The following is a 26,559-nucleotide window of genomic DNA, read 5'->3' on the forward strand; positions in this document are numbered from 1 at the left end:
GTGTGTGTGTTAAGTGTCGGCGGCCTCATTGTCCACAATGTTTCGCTGCACACACGCACACACACACGCACACACACACACACATATTATATACAAACACTTCTCCACTCATATGTGCTTGAAGGCACACATTATGTCAGGCCTTGTTCAGAAAAACACACCACACTGAGTTTGGCAGGAAGACAGGTCTGTGATGGTGGAAGCAGTCCGGATGCAGAAATCTTTCATGTTGAATATAACGTGGGCACACACACCCGAAACTTTCTGTGTGGCATGAACAACGCCTCTGGAAGATTTAGTAGTCGTCTATCGTATAGGAATTTAAACTGGCTGCGGACATACAGAAGTAAACCGAACTATATTTTTCCCAGGTTGGGATTTTGGGTGTGGGGAGGGGGTAGCTGTGATGTTACTCCAGACAAATAGGTAACACTGACTGATTTGTTGTATTGAGAGTCATCCTTTAATTCTCTTCTGGCAGCCCGAGCTCAAACATGGGGCTTCTCCGTTCAGTTCTCGTCTGTACAGTAAGTCACTTTGGATCAAAGCATCTGCTAGTTAGAGGACAATATTTTCGGGGGGATTTGGCAGCTTTGGCGCAGTTCTCTGAGTCTTAACAGCAATTATTTCCACATGACTTTCAACGCTCCCCTCCGGGGGAGCGGGGTGGGGGTGGGGGTGCAGTTTAGAGTGGAAGCGGGGGGAGGGGGGGTGACGGTGTGGTGTGATGCTGCAAGCTGTGGTGCAGCTCTCCCAGTCAAACAGTAGATGGCACTGAGGCACAGTTCTCAAGTTAACTCTTTGCGAAAGGGTGTGTGTGTGTGTGTGTGTGTGTGTGTGTGTGTGTGTGTGTGTGTGTGTGTGTGTGTGTGTGTGTGTGTGTGTGAGGGGGTAGGTTGGGGGGGGCAGGAACTACAAGTTCAGCCGATGTTATGCCTACACCAGCCCATCAGAAGGCAAGCTGAGGTAGACCCTGCATCGTCGCGAGCCACAGGAGCGCCTGCGGTTGGTAGGAACTGGATGCCTGCAAGGTAAAAAAAAAACAGGGGAACAGCTGCCCTTTTTGACTGAAATATGAATGTGGGCAGTGTCTCATTTTAATCTGTGTGGGTTGTGAAGGGGAAAAGGGGGCATAGTGGGTAGGTGTCAGAGTAAGTTGTCATATGGCTCTGTCTGTGAAGTTTAGGTAACTTTGTCTTCTAGCTGGCCTCCTCTATGAGCCGAGCCAAGGTGTCTCTGAGCTCTGTCAGCTCAAAGATCTTGCCGTCCAGCAGCTCCAGCAGCGTCCGCAGGCTCTTCCTAAAGTTCTCCTGCTCCTCCTGGTTCTCTTCCAGCCTCTGCTCGGCACCCGCCAGCTGCTCCTCGAGCACGCGGCTGCGCAGCTCCGTCTCCTGCGCACAGTGAGATGATGTTGGCATGTTAGTTCATTAAGGTGGGGCGATTTTTTGGAGGATAGAAGATAGAGACCGTCCCACTCTTTTGACTCACCTCGAGTTTCTGGGTGAGTGTGTCTTTCTGCTCCATCAGGTCATTCATGTTTTCCAGTTCTTCTTTCAACTTTTCCATTTCCTGGGGGTGTAAGAAAAAAATTAAAGTGCTGTGTAAATTAAATTTAACGTGCATGAGCCTTTTCATTTTAGGGAAAAATCACACAGACACACACCTCTTCTTTATCCCTTAGTGCAGTCTCTAGTTCTTCTATGGTTTGGTTGAGCTCGGTCTTCTGGGATTTAATCACTGGGGTTTGGTTGCTCTGGCATTCAAGTTCAGTCACCTGCAAGAATAAATTGTGGACATCATTATTCAGATCCAGAGAGGAACCGGTGTAACAGAAACAGGCTCTCCCAGACGACCTCTTCCCTTTACTCTCCCGCATGCTTACACTCAACTCTCTTTTATTCTTTTTCCCTCTCATCCCAACTTCAGAGCACCCCCACCAAATGATCACCCCTTTTTAAATTGAAATGATTTAATCACACATGAAAACAAACAAGCATCCCTGTGGCCCCCCCATTCCTCGCTCACCCGCTTGTGTAGTCTCTCTGCCTCTTCCTGGTAGGCGGCCAGTTGCTGTTTCCACTGTTTGACGTTGGCAGTGGACTCCAGCAGAGCTGCCGTTAGCTTGGCATTGTTCCCCTTTAGTGCCTCCAGCTCAGCTTCCCAGTGTTTTGTCATGGCCGGGCTGCAGAACACAGGGAAACGCATGCTGTCAGTTCACCAACAGTGACATTAGACGATAAGTGCTCGTGTTTCCATGATAATGCATGGTGAAAATCCATCAATCCATCGAACAATAATGCAGATTATTATTAAAAAATACTTCATAGTTATCATTTTCTATTTTGTTAGATCATTTCATTGTACATCTAATAAGGTTTGCATCTCTCATTGTAATCCGTACTTTTATTGGGCTTCACTGAGCTGAGCACGATTACTTCAGTTTACCAAGAAGGTTACGTTTTTTTATTTGTCTGTTTGTGTGTAGACAAGATTACACAAAAACATCCAGGCCAATTTTCCTGAAAGTTGGAGGAGAGCGACAAATATTCACATTTTAAGGACCCTTTCGGGGCAAAGAGCAGGCCCACAGATTTTAGCCTGAAGATTTGGTTTAAAGTCCGACTAAGGGTTAAGATTAAGATTAGGATTAGGAATGTAGTAGCTCTGGTTAGGGTTAGAATAAATCCCCAGAAATGTAACTCAGTGCTCTGAATTGATAGAAACATGATTGGGTGTAAAGGAATGCATGTGCATGGTAATTTTCCCAAATAATTTGAGTTATTCTATAAAACTGCTATTAACTGTAATCTTACCAGCTAATCTGGTAAATTTGTTACTGTTAACACAACAGAGGGATATAATTTAACTAATGAAAATGGTCAGTATGATTTGTTTTGTGTTCACGTGACCATGAAACTGTATGTCACAGTATAAAATATAAATAATACCTTTTAGAAAGAATATTCCTAAATACACGAACATGAGATAACAGGGAACAACGACTGCAGTGGGCACTCAGGCTGGAGGTCAGCACTTCACGGGCAGTAGTTGTGAAAGCAGCTGTCTGACAGATGAGCTATAATCTGAGATTATATCCTTTAGACTGGCTGGAGCCTAATCTGGTCCAGCTACTCACAGAGTAGATGACGAAGTGATGTGACTGATTTTAATGCACCAACAAAAAAATTATTTTTGTCCTTTTCATTCATAGGTTCAGAGTTGTATAGTATATATCTTATTATATATTACATATATATAATAAATGGGGAATAATATACTGTTTAAATATGTACAAACAGTATATTATACAAGCAAACAAAATAGAAAATAGGTGCAGAGTTTGTACAATTCTAAAAAGCCTGAAAGTCAATATTTGTTATGAAACACATTAATTCTTTAACATAGCCTGAACTCTCTCAGGCAAACTGTTGGGACATTTCATTAAGTAGTCTTCAGGAATATTTCTGCAGATTTTGGGAAAGATATTCAAAGCTCTTCTTTGCATGCTGGCTGTCTTTTGTTTAATTCTCTGTTCTCAGATGATCCCACACTGCTTCAGTAATGTTGAGGTCTGGGCACTGGGGAGGCCAATCTGATAGTGTTCCACTGTTTGTTTGGGTTTTTTGCTGTCAGCTAAGTTTTTAATGCATTTGCAGTGTTTTTCCACATTAAAAAGGGTATCGTATTATGTAAAAGATTCAAATCCTTTGTCATTCCAATGAATTTCATCAAGTTCTCCAACATCACTGGCTGAAACGCAGCCTAATGGCAGAGCTTCCACCATGTTTTACAGATGATTGTAGACACTCACTGTTGTACATCTCCTGACTTCCTCCATGCATACTGAAGATAATTTGAATCAAAATTTTAAAATTTAGATTCATCACTGCACAAGATCTGTTGCCACTGATTTTCAGTCCAGTTCTTGTGTAACTTGTCATACACTCAAAAAAAGGAAATTGGGTGGTTACATTTACAAGTTCACTTGTCATTTGAACAAAATATTGTCAAGTTTTTATGGTGAACGCAATCAAATCATGTTGGATCTGCAACTTAATTTGTTCTTGTTCAGATGACATGATACAATCTAGGAAGTGTGGTTAGTTGCCTGCACTCACGAAATTCACAAGATCACATGAGATTTCAAACCACAGGAAAATCACTGGGGTTGTAAGAGGCAGACAACCATGACAACATAAATGCTGTTGCTATTTATTGTGGTTTAACCTGTCAAGGACAAAAACATAAAGAAAATTCTGCATCAAGCCTAATTTTCATACTTTTGTTATGTCTGGATTGACAGCTCAAGGGCATGGTGTTAGCGCTGTTGCTTCAGAGCACGAAGGTCCTGCGTTCAAATCCACAATCTGATCAAGTTTGCAATGGGTTCTCTGGTACTCTGGTTTCTTCTACAGTTAAAAGTCATGCAGTTATTAGGGTTAGGGTAACTGATGATTCTAAATTACCCAAAGGTGTTAATGTGACTGCAAATGATTGTTTGTCTCTATGTGATAGACTGGTGACCTGTCCAGGATGTACCCTATCACTTCAGGGTTATGCCCTCTGCAGCCCAGATAAAGATACGAGGATGGATAGATTGGAAGTTGTTGTTGTAAATCCGGTGAATTTTTTGTTGAACATTATCTAATATGAACACAACATGTACTCAGTCTTTCCTGATCTTCCACTGAGACCATTTCTGATGAGGCTTCAGTAAACAGTCAGGCCTGTGTCAGATTTTTCCTGGACTTTTTTTTCTTTTCATATTTCTTTCGAACATGACTTTCAGACACAGATCATGTTCTGTAGATACTTTTTGTTTAGGCCTGTTACTTCTTTTGTTCTCCATTTGTCCTGGTTTCCCAAAGGTGCTTCTCAACATCCCAAGTTATTCTAAGGTTTTGGTTAAACAGCCTTGCGTTTAACCAAACTGTGTGATTTTTGGCATCTGTCATAGATTTTGCTACATATATGGAAACATATTATGTGTTTTTGTGACTGGGTGCTAGTAACAAAGTCCCTAAAGATACAATTTGAAATTGCTTCTGTTATGCATTGACACAACAATTCATTCTTTGGATAAGGTGGCTTTCTTTGCTCAAAAACCCTCAGGTATAAGAACTGGACTGGAAATGTCCAAAGAAAACAGCTTTGAAACACTTTCAGAAAGCCTGGTGAGCAAACTGCTCAGGACCGCTTAAAAAACACACACAAGAAAATCTGGCTCCTAGTGTATTAGTAAGTACAACTTTAGGGAGGGAAATGTTTCTTATGTGCTCTCCTGTTAGATCTGTACACTGCATACAGTATCTCTAGATTTATGTAACATCTATTCCCTGTCTCTCACATAATGTCTGACTTTGGCGCCATTAGATCTAAACTCTGTCGAGCACCTGCATCAAGTCAAGTATCCATGAAAAAGGAACTCCTACTCCCACACATACTTCACTGTAATTTTTCACACTGGTGCAAACACAAAAGGAAGCTTAGCTCGCTCAAGGGGTGATGAGGGTCTGTATGATCCATAACAATGTTTTCAGTTCTGTTTTGTTCCACCCCCTCATTGACACACACACACACAAACTGTATAGCCCAACCGTATATGCTCACACACTGCCGCAGCACTCCACTTTTCCGTAACACCCACTCTGCGAAGAGTAAAAGCGAGAAAGCCCAGAAAGAATTCACTCAGGACTCCCACGGCGCCTTCACTTCTTACACAACAGCCACCCCCTCCGTGAGCGCAAGTGTGTCTGCATGTGTGACGCATAGGAGGGAGACGACACCTCATCCTACACATGCACATATTACCAGACACACAACCCCAACCCCCCAACTACACACACACACACATGCTCATACACAGATGGAGCAGAGCTGTCACCAAGGCATGCCTCCCCGCCAATGTATAAACCCCACGCTGCACCAGCTCGGAGAGCCAGAGTGCAGGCAAGACGTCAAGATGTGAAGACGGAGACAGACGGAGACAGTGAGGGAGAGCGACAAAGGGAGAACTGGAGAGTGCAAGATGTTTTGACACTGGTGTTCGTCGTCATTAAACGAGTCTGGCTCAGAGGTTTCAGGGGGGCACCTGAGCACTGTTCTGGCTGAGGATGGCAGGGCAGAGAGGAAAGTGTGTGTGAGACACAATGAGGGTAAGTTTAATACTGCTGTGCCACTGAACTACTATCATTTACATGTCAGAAATGTTAATAGAAATAGATGTTTTTCAGTTGGTGTCTCTTGATTTCTGGTGCTTTTAAAATATAAAAATGAATGTGATGTTAAAAAAATATCATTCCCTGTTTGTATCAGTTTGAAGTTGTAAATACGATGGAATTAACTCTTTTTTTTTTCTTTGTGATGATATGTATCATTAAGGCAGCCATTAAAGGAGCAGATTTAATCCAGTCTCAGATTCACATTTTTATTTAACCAATTAAATTTTTTTATTAAATGTTATTTTTCCAGCAAAATTCTGAATGTTTTTTGTGTTTTGAAGATAATCTGTATACACTGCCAATACATCATGAGCATCAACACTCTGTTTTTTGCTTTGCTGCTTCACAATGTCGAGCGTCATCTCAATAAAGATACCGAACACAAAGCGTAAACTTATTTCTGCAGCTCTTATGTTTCTGGCGCGTCCTGACCGCTGCTGGTTGCCAGGTAGGTTCTTTCTCCTCGCACAGCCCTTCAAGAAGCGGGGAGGCTGAGCAGTTGCCATGGCAGCACAAGTGGAATGGAGACACTGGCACGGTCTCCTTTCATGCAAGCCTACCGCAAACCCACTAACAAACGCCTACATCCTCCGACATTAGAGCACCATTCACACACAGCACCAGCAGTCCCAACGAAAAAGGTCTTACAATATTCAGAAAACCATTCAAAGCGAGTCCGGTGCAGACCTGCCAAGCCACGCTCACGTCCAGATATAAAAACTCTCTCGTGGACCTGCTTTCTTTCATCCCTCCTCCCTCTGCCCTCTGCTCCCACACATGCCTGCCTACACAGCCCCGCTAAGCAACAGTGCGGTACTTACACATATACACTATGATCATCAACATCGTCATCAACAGATATACAGCCAAGAGTCAAGCCATCACAGAGGTCTCCACTCTTTTTGTACACTGACGCCTGAGTCTCCACAAATAGCATAGAAGTAAGCACATAAAATACACTAAAAAACACTGTATTCCTTTTTTGTCCCTTCTCCTTTTTGCTATCAACCAGCTGTCAAAAAACACTTTTTCACATCGGTTCGGGGAACAGTCCGATGATATAAGACTGGCAAAGTGTGAATCATCGAGAGACAGAAAAATGAAGGGTTACGTGGTAAAATATTTGGATGGCTCTTGCTTCTACCCTCACTGCATATGCCTCTGAGAACACGTGAGACAGAGGTTCGCTTGTTACGTCCACAACTTGCCATCGCGAATGCAGAGAGTCGACCCCATCTCCCACACATGCAGCATTAATAGACACATGAGCAGCAAGGCTGCAGCAGGCAGTGGGTGTCCTCTCTACATCCCGCTCTCACTTCACAGATCCGTGAAGCCTCACAGACATCATCGTGTGGTGGCAGGATTTTGTGAACATACACTTCTCAGACTTTCCCTCATTAATAAGTTCTTAATAAGTATTCTAAGTCTATTCAAGATCTCAAAATGTATGTTTAAAATATTAAAAAAGCTTCTCCAGTCATATGCCAGTATTTAAACAAATGAAAAAACAAAAGAATGATAATACATTAAGCGATTGATATTGATTGATATCTTTAATTGATAAGAATCGCAGCCAGAGAAATAACCAAAGTGGCACAAGTTACAGAGGTTTTACAAATAAAAAGACCCGTGTGTACAGTGGACTACAAGTGACATTGGATAACATTTCCTCTCCTCAGAAAAAAAGAAAAACACTCAGTTGAACAACTCAAACTGATTGCCCATTCCCGTCTGTTCAGTTTATTTATTGTGCTGAGAGTGTGTGTGCAGTTGGTGCTGTGCTGTTTAGGTATGAGTGACTCATGTACAGACTTTATACAAGCACCTCTCCCTCTCTGTCGTTCTCGCTATTCCCAGTTTCTGACACATACTCTCTGTCTCTGTCTGTCTGTCTTGCACTCTCTCTGCCTCCCACTACCCACAGTGTGTTATATAAGTCTTACATAAATGCTTCATCGACAACTTTCTGGCGATGAGCCTCGCACAACCGCACCTTTTCAGAAAGCCATTGTACACAACAAAAATATTTACACAACTCTTTAACCTCTGAATCTTACACAGTCTGGTGCATAGGAACCAGGATTAACAATCACAAGCAACATGAGTTATCCATTTCAGAGGAATGTACACAACAGTACTGGTGCATGCATAGAGGTGACACCAACACCTACTCAGTCAAGAGATTTGAATTTGACATGATGTTATTGCATCGCAGTAGCATACACAAAATTAGAAATGTGCTTTTCTCACCGAGCATGCTCAGACTGAACAAAAATGAATAAGTGAAATTATTTCTCAGACCTGAGAAACACTCAAAGTTACATCGTTTGCTGGTCCAGTGTGTAAATATCACTGATCATAATTCAAGAAGAACTCTTGCGCCCATATCACCGCATTCGTTCTTACTGGAGTTTTGGCGTGCTGGTTTAACCTTACTTTTTAAAAGTTGCTAAACAGGCAGTGCATCAGGTTTTTGGAAAGAGCACCCTCCCTGTTGCTGATCTGCAATCGGGCTCTTAATTTTTGAAAGCTTTGATCCTGAACATTTTTTTTCCTGTTCGTTTATTTGTTTTGCGTAGTTATGGTGTCGCAGTAGTCAGGACTTGAACTGACATCCCTATCAGAAAGAGCAGACCCGACAAGTCTTAAACTGCTCCCTAGAGAGGAAAAACATGAGAGAGTAGCGGTGAATAGAAGGCGTTCACGACCATGCTGACATGCAACATATAAAGGTGAACACGCATAAAGAAGGGAGGTGCAGGCTACATGTCTGTGCCTCAGACAAACAGCAGACAAACCACCAATCATATTAATTTTGTTGTTTTAGCATTGTTTGTGTTAGATATGACTGTGACAGCAGTTGCATGCTCACGTCGTTACGACTGCGTTAATGTCACACATCATAATGTGGGATGTACCTGTGTGCAAAGGCCAGAGCGTTCTGCGCCGGCTCGGGACGGGCGTCTGAGTTGGGAGTCGTGTCACAGATTTCATCTGTGCCGTTGATGTTTTCCATGGGCGGAGTCACCGGGGTCAAAGGTGATGAGAGCTCGCCTGCCGGAGACTCCTGCATGTGGACACGGTGATTCAGCTGTTACTGTCAGTTAAACATAATAATCAAGCAGAACATGCAAACAGTGGTTGGATTTTCAAGACAAATAGCATTAGGTGTTTAAGAAAACTGGGTAATAGATAGTTATCATGAGCTTGTAACCCATCAAGTATTTTTCCCAATAAAATGACTCATTTATTCCTCTAATTTTAAGCACCGTAAGATAAGACGTCTTGGTTTTTTTCATACTAACAAGCTATAACCGAAAAAAAATAATTTTAAAAATTTTTAATAACTTGATTACATTTCTTTCGATAATTATTTAAACAGTTAATTGTTTCAGCTCCTTTCCACACATTCAAATAAACTATAGCTAATGCACAGTACTGTGCAAAGGTCTTAAGCCACCCCTCATTCATTTATGAGTTTGTAAAATTCTAACAAGCTTGAAAGTCAAAGTTAAAAGAAAATTTATCCCACACTGCTTCAGTAATTTTGATGTCTGCGGGCTGGGGAGACTCATAGTTTTATATTTTCATGCTGAAAAATGAAGCTGTTAACAATCAGATGTTTTCCAGATGGTACTGCATGGTGGATCGGTACCTGCTGGTCTGTTTTTGTGTTCAAAGTGCCATAATTTTTAACAAAATCTCAAACTCAATTGGATGAAATGCAGTCCCAAGACATGACAGAGCCTCCTCCATGTTTTACAGATGGCTGCAGACGCTCACTGTTGTACATCAGTGTAAAGTGGTTTAGCAATCAAAAAAGCATTCCTCTGGAATTGGTCAGTGAAAAAGTGTCCAAAGAAAGACTGAACTTCAAAGAAATCAGACTTTAGCACAGTACCCAATATAAAGCTTATATTACTAAAATCATATAAAAAGATAATAATGTCTGTGATATTATAAAATGACGACAAGATTTAAAAACAAAGCAATGATATTTTGAAAACAGGAGGCGCTCTCTCGCTGTCAAAGCTCTCACTACTGTGTCGCAAAAAATTTTGACATTCCTACAGGACATTAAATTAGCAGTCTATAGCACTGGGAAATTAGAGAATTACAGATTAATTCTTATCTTTATATCCCATACAACCCCAGGATTATACAAGAGACAAATGATTTGGCTGCTGCACTTACATAAAACAAAGCTATTAAGACTCAGGGCTTGGGCACAATACAGTAACACAATGACGCTGCCTGTACGCCTCTAATGGGCAAGAAGGAAGTGAGAGATAAGAGGAAGATTACGCCTGGTTTTACATTTTGTGCTCCGCATTCATTAGTATATGATTTAATATCTGTTCAAGATGCATTTCCACTGAGATTCGGCCTATTGGGACCAGCATATAGCAGTTAGCTCTATTCTCAGCTTGTTTCAGTAGAATAATTTGTGTCTCATGATTCGTTTTTATTTTACCTCATTTAGACGAGGTAAAGGAGAGGATCTAGAAGTTAGAATAAAAAGCCAGCAGGCATGTGGGTAAAACACCACCTTTCAGCAGGGACCCTGGTGTAGAGCTTCGCAGCCTCTAGCTGCAAGTGGTGCTGAGAGCTGCAAGTGCAGCCTTCAACCCCAGGTGAGAGCTGCAAGTGCAGCCTTCAACCCCAGGTGAGGGAGCAGCTATTCTCCTGGCTTCATTAAAAGACTTCCTCACATGGTACTGTAGCGTTTTAACCTATGTGGGCTGCGGCACATATAGTAGGCTGCAGTACAGCGGGAGGCTGCTCCCCTAGCCTCCATAAGGAAAAAACATGAAGCCGGTTAACAGATTTTGGCACAGTTACAAATACTCTAAAACACTCTATTATTACTATTATTAGTATCATTTCCTCCACAAACTAAAGGCTAGCATACAGGCTAATTTTTCGCCACAATGAGCACAGTTTTTTTGTAATCTATCCGGTTGTTCAGTCTGACGTCACTAGCAGTGTCTGGGTCTAAACTCCGCTGCGGGTCCATATATCAAACGATCACTGTGGCATTACTGAGAGTTGAAAAACTGTCTAAAGTCTTTCATCTTTAATAAAATGATTAGTGTTCTGCTCTACCAGGTGTAACAACTGAGTTTAACATCCAGGCATCCAAGAAAACGGAATTTATGACATTTAACAGAGTTAGAAGTTAGCAGGATGTTAGCTCGCTAGCTTCTATCTAAATACAATATAGCATGTCCCTGACTGCGGGGTTTTGGAAACAAATTTAAACGTACAGCTTTCTTATCACTTCCAACATAAATGAAGACAGAAAACTAAACAGCAGTGACGTTTGTAGGGTTACTGAACTTGGGCTAGCTGATATATAATGATGTGCTACGTGACCGCTAGCGACACAGCTATGTTAGCATAATATAAACAAGCTAACCTTTTTTCCACTCGATAAAAGTTACCGTGAGTGTTCTCGGTGGTCAGGAACAAATGTAATCGCATGGCAGGATGCTGTAAAAGGACCAAACTTCAGCCAGGAGAACAACTGAGATAATCCATCCACAATACGAGGTTAGTCATTCATATACTGCTGCATGGGCTGGGCTGTAGTTACATCCTAAGGTTTTAAAAACTGAGCTTAAATAAATGATTAGCGGTAATAAAAGCCGAGGGAGGTCAACAGTGATCACTGACTGTTTTAGGAGCTTTTTGAGATCAAATAGAAGAAAATACAAAACATTAAACATGTTAACAACACAAAAGCCATATTAAACGCAGACTACTTTAGACCCGGAAGTAGGATTCGTCGCGTCATCACTGAACAACCGGATGGCACGGATACATGTAGAAAAAATATGTACCACACTGGTAGCTTATGCCCACACACTATATATAAAATATGGATGTTACTGGTGGGTCAGAAAAGTGAAGCCAATACATTGACCTGCGACCATTCTAATGGCCAGCAGAGGGCGACTCTTTTGGCTGCAAAATTAATTCTATTTGTTCTGAAGCTTTGGCGGAAATAAACCTGCTTCTATATCCAGATAAATATTTTTCTGATGAGTTCATGGGATCGGTTGCTGTTATATTGACTTCTTAAATATAGCATTAGCTTAATTTTCTAATTAAGATAGCATTTAGAGAAAAAATAGACAATAAGAGTCTTCTTATTCCCACAGTGAGTGGTTTGCCCTGTCTCCATATGCTTTCCTTTGTCTCTTCTTTTTCCTCCATCTAGTCATGGTAGATGGATACCCCTCCATGAGTCTGGTTCCACTCGAGGTTTCTTCCTGTTAAAGGTGATTTTTTTCCTTCCCACTGTTGCCTAGCACTTGCTCACAGAGAATCGTCTGATTGTTAGTGTTTTCTCCATAATACTGTAGGGTCTTTACCCTGCGGTATAAAGAACCTTGAAGCAACTGTTGTTGTGATTTGTCGCTATGCAGGGAGTGCAGAATTATTAGGCAAATGAGTATTTTGTCCACATCATCCTCTTCATGCATGTTGTCTTACTCCAAGCTGTATAGGCTCGAAAGCCTACTACCAACTAAGCATATTAGGTGATGTGCATCTCTGTAATGAGAAGGGGTGTGGTCTAATGACATCAACACCCTATATCAGGTGTGCATAATTATTAGGCAACGTCCTTTCCTTTGGCAAAATGGGTCAAAAGAAGGACTTGACAGGCTCAGAAAAGTCAAAAATAGTGAGATATCTTGCAGAGGGATGCAGCAGTCTCAAAATTGCAAAGCTTCTGAAGCGTGATCATCGAACAATCAAGCGTTTCATTCAAAATAGTCAACAGGGTCGCAAGAAGCGTGTGGAAAAACCAAGGTGCAAAATAACTGCCCATGAACTGAGAAAAGTCAAGCGTGCAGCTGCCAAGATGCCACTTGCCACCAGTTTGGCCATATTTCAGAGCTGCAACATCACTGGAGTGCCCAAAAGCACAAGGTGTGCAATACTCAGAGACATGGCCAAGGTAAGAAAAGCTGAAAGACGACCACCACTGAACAAGGCACACAAGCTGAAACGTCAAGACTGGGCCAAGAATTATCTCAAGACTGGTTTTTCTAAGGTTTTATGGACTGATGAAATGAGAGTGAGTCTTGATGGGCCAGATGGATGGGCCCGTGGCTGGATTGGTAAAGGGCAGAGAGCTCCAGTCCGACTCAGATGCCAGCAAGGTGGAGGTGGAGTACTGGTTTGGGCTGGTATCATCAAAGATGAGCTTGTGGGGCCTTTTCGGGTTGAGGATGGAGTCAAGCTCAACTCCCAGTCCTACTGCCAGTTTCTGGAAGACACCTTCTTCAAGCAGTGGTACAGGAAGAAGTCTGCATCCTTCAAGAAAAACATGATTTTCATGCAGGACAATGCTCCATCACACGCGTCCAAGTACTCCACAGCGTGGCTGGCAAGAAAGGGTATAAAAGAAGAAAAACTAATGACATGGCCACCTTGTTCACCTGATCTGAACCCCATTGAGAACCTGTGGTCCATCATCAAATGTGAGATTTACAAGGAGAGAAAACAGTACACCTCTCTGAACAGTGTCTGGGAGGCTGTGGTTGCTGCTGCACGCAATGTTGATGGTGAACAGATCAAAACACTGACAGAATCCATGGATGGCAGGCTTTTGAGTGTCCTTGCAAAGAAAGGTGGCTATATTGGTCGCTGATTTGTTTTTGTTTTGTTTTTGAATGTCAGAAATGTATATTTGTGAATGTGGAGATGTTATATTGGTTTCACTGGTAAAAAGAAATAATTGAAATGGGTATATATTTGTTTTTTGTTAAGTTGCCTAATAATTATGCACAGTAATAGTCACCTGCACACACAGATATCCCCCTAAAATAGCTAAAACTAAAAACAAACTAAAAACTACTTCCAAAAACATTCAGCTTTGATATTAATGAGTTTTTTGGGTTCATTGAGAACATGGTTGTTGTTCAATAATAAAATTATTCCTCCAAAATACAACTTGCCTAATAATTCTGCACTCCCTGTATAAATAAACTTCAACTTAAAGTTAATCGGGGGCATGGATACTTTAGCTGTGAAGTGCCCTTTTGTTTCTCATTCAAATCCACCCTCACCCGTGACATGTGTGACAACAAATTAAAATGGCCAGAACCATAATGCTTCAAAACTGGAGTCCATAAACCAATAGGAAATGAAATTTTAGCTACATCTGTCTAGGAACCACCTAACAACAGACTACCATGGGCATTTATATGTAAGTTTTGGGGGAGAGGTGTTGCTTGTTTGTTTTTATTTATTTATTCATTTATTTATTTTAGTTTTTTTACAGATAAAAATTGGTAAAATAAAATATAATTTAAGGTAAAATTATTGTTTTTCCTGCTTATAACTGTTTATTACTCAACATGACTGTGACAGTAGTCATGAGTAGTCGTGTAAGAGTACTGTGGTGGTGGTGGTGTTGTGATTAAGTTAGGGCATACTGAACATACCTGAGAAGGAGATGTGGCCATGTCCATCTTTTCTTGACTCTTCTCCTTAGCGAGTCTTGCTGCTTCTTTATATTCTGCAAACTTCTCTGCAAACTGGACACAGAGGACAAGTGCGTGAGTGATTGTGTGCTGTACTTCCTACAATAATGTGGCTTAATCTGTGCAGTATGTATGCATCTGTATGTGCACAATATATCGACTTAAATGGACTGTGAGAGAAAGAAAGAGCTCAGTATGTATTAGTCCTGTGACGTATAGAGAGAAGCTGTTTCCATTAAAAAACTGCAGTTGCATTTGGAGAAGAATTACCCATAATTCCTCTGCAGAAATATGACCCAGCGGGGTCTCCAATGACAATCTTTCCATTGGACATGCACGCACATACTTAGAGCTAACCAAACTGTGCCATTTTCCTCTTAGACTTTTCCTGTAATGAGAAGTTGTCAGCGGCTGAAGTTGATCTCTTGGGTTATTTTGGTCGAGAGCAAAGATACATTCAGCCAGGCTGAAGCGGTAAGGCGAGCTCAGCTGAGGGGCTTTGAGCAAATATAAACACTCTGGCACATACACACTAGCCCACCTCCCCAATGTCCCTTTAGGGTGTGGTTCATCACTGATGCGACTCCCACACTAATTTAGTATATACAGTACTGCAGAGGGCTGAGTGGTGAGGAAATCAAATTGACTCAGCTGAAGTCGGTCTTGTGTCCGCCATTAGTGGAGTTGCAATAAGTAACTCAATATCATTTTACTTCAGTGCAATATAATAGTCCTGGTTCTGTGCTTTAAATGCATAAGTTTAGTTTAAGTGCTTCAGGAGTTTTGGCACTGTGGTCATCTGAGAAGTGAATTAGATTATTTCTAATTTGAAACAAAGAAAATACTTCCACTTGGCTGGCAGGTATTTCTCAGAGAGTTCCTGTTCACAGTCTAACTGCCTGCAAGTCGGTTAAAGCACTGATGTTGAGCATTTGCAAGTAACTTGAGAAAAGTATGTTGTTGATCATCATCATTATTATTATTGTTACTTTTTCATCCTCTGTATTGAGGTTAGGTGTACCCTTCCTCTCGCCCTATAACAGACTGGACAGGGTCCAGTCACCCTGCAGCCCAGAATTAGGTAAGTGGAAACAAATGGCTGGATGGATGAACTGAACTGACTGTCCAGGTTATTGTAAGCTTTATTTATGTACAATGTCTTATTAAGATTATAAATTATACTTGCATAAACTCACGATAAGATTCAGTGGTACCAAGCAGTTGTCTTACTGTAATACAGCAACCGGCTACCTTACAGACACATAATTGGATAATTTGGTACCTGGCCACTGAGCAGAGTCCAGTTAGTGACAAACTGCTGTGCACAGCACCTTTAGTCCTTGCCGAAGTGCTCCATTTCCAAAGTAAACGTCAAATTAAGAGCATACGAGGCTGAGAAATCCAGAGTTTTGGCCCCTTTCTTAAGCCATGAGCCAAAAAAAGAGCCAAAAAGAGAACAGGTTATGTAGTTCTTCTCATGATAAATACACTGAAGCCAGTCGGTGTAAACCAGCATGTGAAATGCAAAGTGCACAACCACTGGATCCTATCTTTTCTGCTAACGGGAGTTTTATAATGACGAAGCATGAGCGAGAAATTTGTTTGAGGGATTTTGAGATGGAGGAAAAGAACACTTGACCTTCAGCAACCTTCAGGTCACATGACCACACCGCGTTATTGTGCGGTATAAAACAAGGAATGCTTATAAGTATTGTTAACAGCCTCGTTATCCTTGCCTTCCTGGCACAGACGACGTGTCTGTACTGCTGAGTTTGGTAGTAAAGTAACGTGTGTGTGTGTGTGTGTGTGTGTGTGTGTGTGTGTGTGTGTGTGTGTGTGTGTGTGTGTGTGTGTGTGTGTGTGTGTGTAGTGTTTGGGTGGATAGGGGTGGTACCTTGGATAGATGATGCTCAGTGGAGAATCCCAGTCCATAGACAGTGTTAGCTCGGCTGTCCGCCCACTGCCCAAATTTCTGTGAGGTCTTTGTGAACGTCATGTTGGGGCTGATGGTGCTGTTGATTATTGCCTGAAAATAAAAAGAGCAGACCCACTTAATATGCATCAAATTAACTGTGTGTATCGCGACAGGAGGTGTCAAATAGAGCGCTAGAAAGATTTAAAGTGAGAACGCTGGTGAAACTCTCCATTGTATGTATGTGGCACACACATTAGCTAAAAGCCTAGTTTCTTTATTTTTCTTATTTACATCTTGATCCAGAGTGACTCTGTTCGATTATATCCTGATACGTGCTCAGATGAACAGAATCAACTTTTTGGATCTTTGATTGTAAGTAACTAACTATTTCAGGTCTTTGTGAAGGTATCTTTGCTTTTCAAAATAAAATATCAAAGTGTTTCTTCAACTAATTCAATTTTTGACTATTTCACTTCTCAGTTTCTCTCATTTTATAGAACAAATAACTATTTGATTCTAAAAATACAACCTTTCGCCTAATCTAAAGAAATACTGTGGTACTGTGTGCCTTATAGATCCCCTCTAGACCTAAATCTTTTTTTTTAAACAATAAAAAATATGAATGTGCAGTTCAGAACATGATGGTGACATGTCTTTGTTGTTGTTTTTTATTACTAGTACAGATAGCAGCTTCCATTTACAGACAATCCCACAAACACTGAACGTGGCTTTTAACAAATACACTGATATTAATAACACTATTAATGACACTACAGTATCCAGGCATTTTAAATAGATTATTAAGATTCTTTAAGTGTTACTGTTTTCATCAGGAGTGACCAGGATTAGAAATGAGAAGATCAGAGGGAAAGCTCAGATTTAAAAGTTTGGAGACAATGTTAGAGAGGCAAAGTTGAGATGGTTTTTAACATGTGCATGAGGGATAGTGGATATATTGGATAAAGGGAGGACATTTAATGGATATAGTGAAAAAGGACACGCAGAGGGATGTGGAACAGAGGAGGATGCTAAGGATGGGGTGAAATGGAGGTAGATGATCTGCTGCGGCGACCTTTAAAGGATCCAGCCGAATGAAGACGATTGAGAAAAAAAATTTAAAATGATTGGTTTATAGAGATTCACATCTTCAATGGAAAACAAAGAGACTCAATGCAACAGAGGGATTGTCAAAGTCAGAAAATACTGAGAGACGGACTAGAGAAAAGAAAAAAACCCCCACCAAAAATCTTTAGCCTTTTCCTCCATTTTCCATGAACCAGAATTGAAGTGTACCTCTTTTACATAATTCAGCTGGCTTTGTTAAAAAACACTAATGTAGGACAAATTAATGGCTGATCAATTAGCAGTGTTGTGTAATGCTTGGCATTCTAGTTGGCATCAATGCACGATGCTTTATTAGTGAAGGGGAGAAGTCACTGAGTGTGTGTTACATAACAGTTGAACTTAGCTATCTATTTTGTGCTGGATGATATGAGACGATTGCTAAATTGACCGTGTTGAAGACTTGGCTTCTTTTCTGTATGTGTCTCCTTGTTTCTATTTCTTTTTCTCCTCACACTGTCATCTGTTTTTCTAATTTAGCTTCACCCCTCCTTTCTCCGTAACAGGCAGGGGGCGTGCATATGTGCAGTGCCTATAAAGAGCTCCAATCTGCCCCTAGTCATGCAAAGCTAGGGCCAATCACATCAAGTGCCCCTCCTGGATATCTAACAAAAAGAATATTCTAAGATATAAGTATAGAAGTGCAGAAAGACACTAAAGAGCAGTTGCATGAGTGAAACATGAGCTGCCGGTCTCGGGACGTCCTACAAACCCTGAGCTCTCTTAAGAGGTGTTTGCACATTAGTTTCCAAATATAATAAATTATAAACACCATTAAAACTCAGTGAATTGCAGTGAAGCCTGTTTGATGAGTGATGAGGTAATTACACTGAAACATCTGGAACATCATAATAAAACCACACCAGTTGGCAAAAATGAAAAGCAGCCGGTGTTTCATATGCAAGATTTGGGGTAAGACGTGAATCAGCAACCCGGATGAGCCGCTCACCTTGGTGCCGTCCAGGCTGATGATGCGGTAGACGTTGCGCGTGCTGTCGTAGAAGTAGGAAACCGTGACGGCATGCTTGCTGGTGGGCAGCCAGTTCTTCTTAGTGTTGGGATCGATCTGGAAGACGTGAGCCCGCGTGCTGTAGATGGGCTGCTCCCTGAAGGGAACGAAGAAGAAGTGGTGAACCTCTTTGTGCCGCAACACCAACGTCTCACCAAACCCGCCGCCGGCAACGAAACCCCTGTTGCCCACAGGGGAGTCAGATCGCCTGGGTAAATGAACAACCAGCTCGCCATCCTCCATAGTTACACCACAGACACAGAGGCTGTCACCGAGTTACTACATACTCAGTGACTTGTATACGAATGAGAAGCTGGCTCAACTGAATTCAATCATACATGTTAAACCTAAACTTCCTCTCATATTGGATGTCTACCCAGAACACACTCTGTCCTTCTTTCTTTGCAAGACAGCACCCCGTCTCTGTGCTCTGATATGGGAATGCCTGCAGCACCAAGCGAGGGTCACACAGGAGGGAAGGAGAGGGTTTCAGGCTAAATATAGACAGTAGGCCACAGTTAACTAGCATAGACACACCCCACTGAGCTGCAGTTTCCACACATACAAACATACAAAAGCAACGACACAAACATGATGGGATTTTAAATCTGCATCCTTGTGTGTGTGCATGGAAGGGGTCTGCGTTTGTGTAGATCATCTCCACATGTCCAGCCCCCTATTACGGTTTTATCTGAGATGTCTTAATTCCTATTTGACCTCTGTGTGACGTTCAAGCCAGGGCTTAGATTAGCCCCTATTAGGGCTGAAAATTATATAACAGTCATTTAAAAAAATATATTTTTAGACAACCCATCACCCCTGTGCAACCTTCACCCTTCATTCACTTACCCCCTCCTCTCCCCTTTTGCTCCTACAGTGCCCTCGTATATTGCACCATTGTTGGGGCTTCTTGGGTAATATCTACAGTCAGTACACACACAAACTCAAAGTGCAGGGTGCTAAGGGAGATATTCTGGGCTGGCAGTGCTGGCAGAGAACGAGATAGAGAAGTGCTTACACTGCACTGTGGGGGTGATGGGGGACATCAAAGGCTTGCTGTATAAATGAATATTAAAATTCAACAGCAGCACCCCTCCTGTGTGTGATTAGCCAAGACTGGGAAAGACAGAAAAACACGAAGACAGGGGAAAGGAAGAGAAAAGGCAGAAAGGAGAATGATGGGGGGGGAATGTGGAGTATAGGAAGTCAGGGAGTGAATCTGGGATGATTAATACCGCTCCACAAAGCTGCTTGTGGAGTGCTGTGCGCGAATTATCATAATCATCGACAGCAGTGTAAGTGGCGGTACTGTGAGTCATTTCAACTCTCTCCCAGCACACATCACACAACCACGGCCTGTCGGTATGATCCGTGCAATAGCCGCTTTGGCAACTCGCGTCGTTTTTCATTGCATAATTTGATGAAGCTGTGGCAAATTTTCCTCTCCTTGTCGTTTGATTGTGTGCGTGTGCGTGCCGAACACAGACTCGTTCTTGGGCTTTCATTTTTACATAAATGCCTTTGCCAAAGAGTTTTGTTCCAAAATGACACCCACTAGTTGTCAAGAAAGAAAGAAAAAACAGAACTCACTCCTACAATTGAACTTTTAAAAGAAAGCAAAATAAATGAGGGAATTTGATTGCAAAATGTGCATAAGAATCATTTCTCGAGTCTTCTGCCTTCCTTTAAAAGATGGCCCAGTCCATAATGGCTTCAGATTCATCATGCATTCCCCCATTGCAGTCCTTTTTGTTGTCTACAGTGATCTGCCCTGAGCCAATAGCCTGGCATAGTTAGCAGTTATGGGATGGCATGAAGGTCAGTTCAGTACGTGCTGATCCTCTTGCACTCCAGCAATGAACTCTGTTTTATCAACAGGGGACACGCACTGAAAGAGCCTACAAAAGCTGCAAGGAAAGGTATGAGACCCTACCTACTTCCCATCACCGATGAACTAAGTAAATATATGCTATGGGGGGGGGGGGCACTTCAGTGGGATGTGAGTGAGTGGGAAGGAAGAAAGTGTGGAGGAGGAAGAAAAACACAGAGGAAGAAGAGGAGGAGGAGAAGGAGGGGGCGTTTAGCATGCAGAGTACACTGCGTGACACAAGGGCAGGTGATGGAACATGAATGTTAAGACAGAGAGAAAGACGGGGCCGGCAGAATGACTGAGGGAGGAAGAGTGATAAAGTGAGAGAAGAAGGGAGGGATGAGGAAAATGTGGAGGAGGTGATAAATGTAGGAGAAGCTCGAGAACTGATAAATCCACTCATCTTCCAGTAGGAGAAGACAAGAAGAGTGGGAAGCTTTAACTGCAACACAGTGTGGCAGAAACGAGCATGCGAACCGACTGTGAGCTGCTCAAATCTGAGCAGCTCGGGAACACAACACAAGCACGCCAAAGTGTCAAGCGGCTTCACGAGTAGGTTGTGTGCCCGAGACACTCTGCTGACTTCATTGTATGTATTATCTCTCCATAACGATGGAGAGATAATACTTGTTCAGTTTTTAATACGGTATGAAATGAGACTTTAAAAGGGAGCTGGTGTTGTCATTCCCAGCTCCATAATCATCATAATATTCTGGTACTATGCTAGAGGAGCTTTGCATGAGTCACAGCTCAAAATAATGATCATTTATCTTGTGCAGGGCCTTCGGGTTACTCTCTATCTGAAACATGAAATGATCATATTGTGGCTGCCCCTTCTCTTTAACAGAGGGAGCCAAAAGCAGCAAAAAAACTTCTGAATCTGCATTTTGAGCAGACTAAAGTCTGACGTCTTAGTTCACATGGATTATTTGCACATGTGCTGACTTCATTATTTGAGATTTTGGCCATATTTAATATGACCATCCATTATAACAGTAAAGAAGAAAAACCACAGTAAATCCCTTTAAATTACTGCCTCTCACATTTGACACATGAGTTTTTGAGACCTCTACATCATGGGTGTGATTTTTTTTTCTCTACAAAATGTAGCTGAAATTATAGAAAACAAAAATCAAATATGCAAACTGATATTTCTTTTTTTGTTTGTTTGTTTGAATTTGTCAGAAGGTTCAAAAATTAGAATTTTCTGGCAATAATTTCATGGTTCAGGCTTTACGGGGTTAATGCTGAGCAGTTTTCTAAGCATTTGATAAGGAACACGTTTCAGATTTGGCGTTTATAGAAGTCCTATCTACAAATTAATTGACGGGGGCAGGTCACCTACCCCAAGGGTGTTGTGAATTAAAGGGTGAATCCTATTCATACTACTATTTTGATAGTTCTGATTTTATTTTCACAAGTTTTGAGCTGTGTCTGCCTTCACTCCAGCACAATAGGAGTGAATAAAAATAGATCTGAAAAACATCTCCTAACAGAAGAAGCGTCTTTGTGAGGCTCAGTAATGCTCACTCCATTCTTGTGTGCAGATTTCACTGTAACTACTTCTAAATAGTAGAAAAATCTTTTCATGGCAATGAGTGCTACATTTGTGGATTGGGAATTTAAACACTGAATTGTACAAAATGTGACAAACTGGGGGGAAAAATAGGGGGTGAACCACTGCACCCTTTAAGATATGCCAAGCTATGGTGCACACCATGCGTATGAATGTACCAAATGTTCTGTGGTACATACACACATCTGGATTTCCGGGAGTGGAAAAAGGTGTTGCCTACACCGCCTCTTGTGCTTCAGGGGTTTGATGCACAGATGTGGGCACGGTTTCCAGTCTCAGCTCACACATTTAATAGCACAAAAGGCTGTGCTTTAGTTTCTACTCCAGTGTGTCCCCTTCAACTGTGCAGCTGCCCCTAGCTAGGCAAAAAGCTGAAACAGAAGCATAATAATGAGACAACCCCATCTCAAGAGATCTCACTTTCCCTTGCCACCTACACCCCATAGAAGATGTCCTGATTTCCAGCGTTTTCCATTATTTGAGCAGAAAAGAGCTTGAGATGGAGTAGATCTTACTTAAGGTGGAGAGAGGTTAATAATGGGACAAGTCACTGTTGCGCCGTCTACTGGGAATAGTTGGGTTACCTAAAGTGTGTGTGTGTTTGCGCTTGTAAACACACATACTCTCTCTCTGTCTCTCTCACACACACAAACATGTGCAAACGAGCAAAGGCAAAGACAGAGAGAGAAACAAGTCTGTCTGTGCATCGATTGTATTTGCAAAAGGAAGTGAGTGAATACCAGAGAAGGTGTTGATAGACATCTCTAATGTTATCCTCTGTGCCATCACCATCGGCGCTGGGGGAAAGCTTGGAATAAAACCACTCGAGGCCGGAAGTTAAATATAACTTTATCTGTCTGTGTACTACACCCTATCTGAACCTATTCAGACTCTGCAAGCGGCGCGGTGCTTTTAATCCGAGTTTACAATTAGTCCAACTGCAGATCAATTGAGTCATTGAGTCAGTTGCATAACAGTAACTTAGTCACCAGTATGGCAGAGCCCGGTGGAGAGCTGAAGCTGAGTGGGACATGGCTGAATGATGTGCAGCCCACAAGTGGGAGGGCAGAGTGGGCGACTGTGAGGCCTCCAGAGTATTGTAAATAGTTAATGCAGGAGTTTTGGCTGATGCCTTAGAATCGCACTGTGGCCTGTGCCACATTGTTTACCCCCTGCTGTGCAATTAATCACAATGAACTGCGGGAGACAGCCGTTAATGAACGGCAGGCTTGGTGGGGGAAATGGACCGCTGAGCTCGGGGTTAGGGGACATGCAAATGAGCGGCGCTGTGTGCACACCAGGCGACTGTTTCACTGATGGAAGCCTGTTGTTGAGGATGTGCATGGCAGCGGTCACTGTGCTGCCATATAGAGACAGAAAGCCACCTTTTGTCATTACAGAGCCCAGTGCAGCACAGCTATATATGACAGCCCCCAGCCTCTGACTGTTCAAACCCTTCTCTGGAGCAGGAACAGCATGTACAATTCATCACACTGTCTGTGACTGGGAGTATACAAGAACAAATGCTGCCCTTTAACATTATTTCTTTGAGAATTTCATAACTACCTATAATGAAGTAGGGGGGTAAACATAGGGACCTGGATAAAGCAGCTCATTTTCATACTGCGGTGTGTCTTTGTTATTCTTTAATTCTTTAAAGAATTAAAGAATAACAAAGAACTTAAACTTTGCTTTATTTTGGTAAACACAGCCAAAGCCCCTATAAGACCCATCGGTATAATCCCACTTTGGGAATGACTGCAGATTAACAGAGTATTTTGATCCTAAAAGTTTGAAGTTAGACTTAACTTCTGAATGAGGTTTGTGTTTAAGCATTATGTTTGTGTTTATTCTTCCTTTTTAAACACAGAAAACGGCAGGCCTGCTTCATGGAGGAAATGAATAAGTTGTCTCGTTACATGAATGCCTTGTTTAGTGTGCAGCACATCAAGGCCGTGAACAGAGCACCTCGTAATCACACGTCATACAGCCTTTTGAACATGCATCCACCACACGCTCTATTAAACGCCACGCAAGGCGTGTGATATAGAATTTGGGTACATTTTTACGCATAGTCTCCGGTCGTTATTTTTTTCCTGCTGTGTTTTCACGGCAGGCAAGTTCATACCCCGAGAGGCATCTGCAGCTGATGTAAAAACAGAAAACAAGGGAAGAAAACTACTCAGTCTGTGGGATAATAACCACACTTACCCCATTGTTGTGGCTGACATGAAACCTGACCGCTGAGCCTCTTTTCCCCCCTTTTATTTGGCTGTCAAAACCTCCCGAAATCTCTAGGATTGGCCGCTGCGTATGAAGGTCTTTTCACTACACGACAGCCTCCACAGTATCACCGTCGGTGCGTCTGCAGGAATTTGATGACAACTGCTCCATTCCCCCTTCCGCTGTCACCGCGTGAATTCACACATACATGTTGTTCTGCACATGGCACAGAAACCAGACCTCGTCCTCCTTCGGCGTTAAGCGCTTGGTGATGAAGCAGCAGTAGCAGCAGAAGCACTGTGGGAGATCCAGCAGCGCAGGGTCCAGTGGAGATCCGACAGGCGCCCTGCTGTTGTCGTGTAAATTACTGATCCTTACTGGAAAGGGTGGAGAAGCCCTGCTGCCTAAACTGGGAAAGACAACCCTCATTTAGCCAGTAGATAACGCGCAGCATCACACTGTCCACCCGCGTCTCTCTCCCCCCACCTCTCTCTCTCTGATATTACCACAGCCTCACGGGCTACACCCCCACTCTCCCGCCCAGACTATTCCACAGCATTTCCACTCACTCTTTATTAGTTGTGTATGTCCTAATCAAATCAAATCACGCGCTTCTTCAACACAAAATCAAAAGCATGTCTCTCTCTCTGATTCACCAAACTGACAAATTATCAGTCCTTATCAATATTTGTAATATTGGTTCCCATGAATTAAAACGTGCTGCTGTAGCTTTATTCGAGCTTTACTATTGATCCAAGCCCCCCACACCTCCCTCCCTGCCATAACCGCTCCACATCTGGCTGATGCTGATGCATCCGCTTCCCTCCTACTCAGTTCATGTCAGTATTGAACTGCCGACGTCACGACACCATCCTCCGCAGTGACGTCACTCGGAGCTCTAGAGACCGATGCCGTTTGATGCTTTATGAGAAGTTTACTGGGAAGTAACCTCCTCACTAGGGCTGTAAAGGAAACATTATTCCGCTAGTGTAATAGGTAAATTCCTACTTTAATATTCTGTTTGTTTTTTTTCTCTCTGTGAATAGCAGCCCCAGGTGATGCAGAGAACAGGTCATTTATTTCTGAAAATAGGAAAAATAAAAATAACCCTTAGAAAAATAAATAACCCATTATTTTGTTTGTTGTCCCTGCTCGTTGCAGCTCAAAATATGATATGATATGATATGATATGATATGATATGATATGATATGATATGATATGATATGATATGATACACCCATACAACTTTCATTTGGGCTTATTGTTTGTAATTCCTGCATATTTGTTTTTTTTTTAAATGATATTCTTCTCCAGTTTAAGGGTCATGATTAGTCTACAGGTGCTGTTTTGTGAGTTGTTGTTGTTTTTTTTTTTAATGTATCTGTTGAGTAACCAAACCCTAGAACAGCATCTAATTCTGGGGATACAAATAATATGAAGCCATAAAGTGTAAGCACATCTTGAAGAAATAGAAAAATAGAAAACAGCAAATAATTTATTTAAAAGCAGTTGGTTAATGAAAGCAGCCTATCTTTTATTATGGTGTAGATTTATTAGCCTACCTTCTCACAGTAAGGTCATGTCTAATCACTGAAAAATGGACAGTGTGGAAGGAGAAAATAAATTTTTTCATATCAGCTAACAATGATTTAAATTTGTGAATTTTTAACAGCTTAATAGTAGAGAGTGTGGAGAGTGAAGTGAGGATATCTTTTGGGACCAAATCCTAAAGCTTCTCAACAGACAATAGATAATAGATAATATGAAAGGAGCCATTGTGATTTTACTAGGCTTTATCTGATCCCCTGCCCACATTCAAATTAACCTCATTTGAATACACAGCATTGTGCAAAAGTCTTAAGCCACCCCTCATTTCTTTATACTTTCCTCACTTTACCTTTTTATTGAGCCACTTAACACTGACTTATGATGAATCAGTGAATCACGATGCAATGAACAGGCACCTAATTTAAGGGATGAGCCTACGTGGTCTCTACTCATAACAGAGAACTTAGCAAAGAAGCAATTTCAAATTGTATGTTTAGCAGCCTGTCGCAAAAACTGGAAAAAAAAACAATCCCATTTCTTTAATTTAATCTGTGAAAAATGCACAGACTTTGA

The 26,559-nt window shown here is 41.9% G+C and overlaps 1 protein-coding gene across 2 annotated transcripts; it reads right to left on the reverse strand.

The window, feature by feature from the left end:
- Window positions 1-558: 558 nt before the first annotated feature.
- On the reverse strand, window positions 559-24,877 carry homer1b (homer scaffold protein 1b). Of its 2 annotated transcripts, XM_080893259.1 has the most exons (9): window positions 24,426-24,877; window positions 18,709-18,865; window positions 16,617-16,748; window positions 14,684-14,776; window positions 9,143-9,291; window positions 2,026-2,182; window positions 1,664-1,774; window positions 1,489-1,569; window positions 559-1,391 (listed from the first exon to the last, which is right to left on the reverse strand). In XM_080893259.1, the coding sequence occupies exons 1-9, from the start codon at window positions 24,443-24,445 to the stop codon at window positions 1,200-1,202; spliced, it is 1,092 nt and encodes a 363-aa protein (XP_080749385.1). In that variant the 5' UTR covers window positions 24,446-24,877; the 3' UTR covers window positions 559-1,199. The 2 variants fall into 2 exon arrangements, with proteins under 2 accessions (XP_080749385.1, XP_080749384.1); XM_080893258.1 differs by lacking the exon at window positions 24,426-24,877 and having other exon boundaries at window positions 18,709-19,202.
- Between the last annotated feature and the right edge of the window lie 1,682 nt (window positions 24,878-26,559).

This window comes from Rhamphochromis sp. 'chilingali', assembly GCF_963969265.1.
Source record: "Rhamphochromis sp. 'chilingali' genome assembly, chromosome: 10".
NCBI lineage: Eukaryota > Metazoa > Chordata > Actinopteri > Cichliformes > Cichlidae > Rhamphochromis > Rhamphochromis sp. 'chilingali'.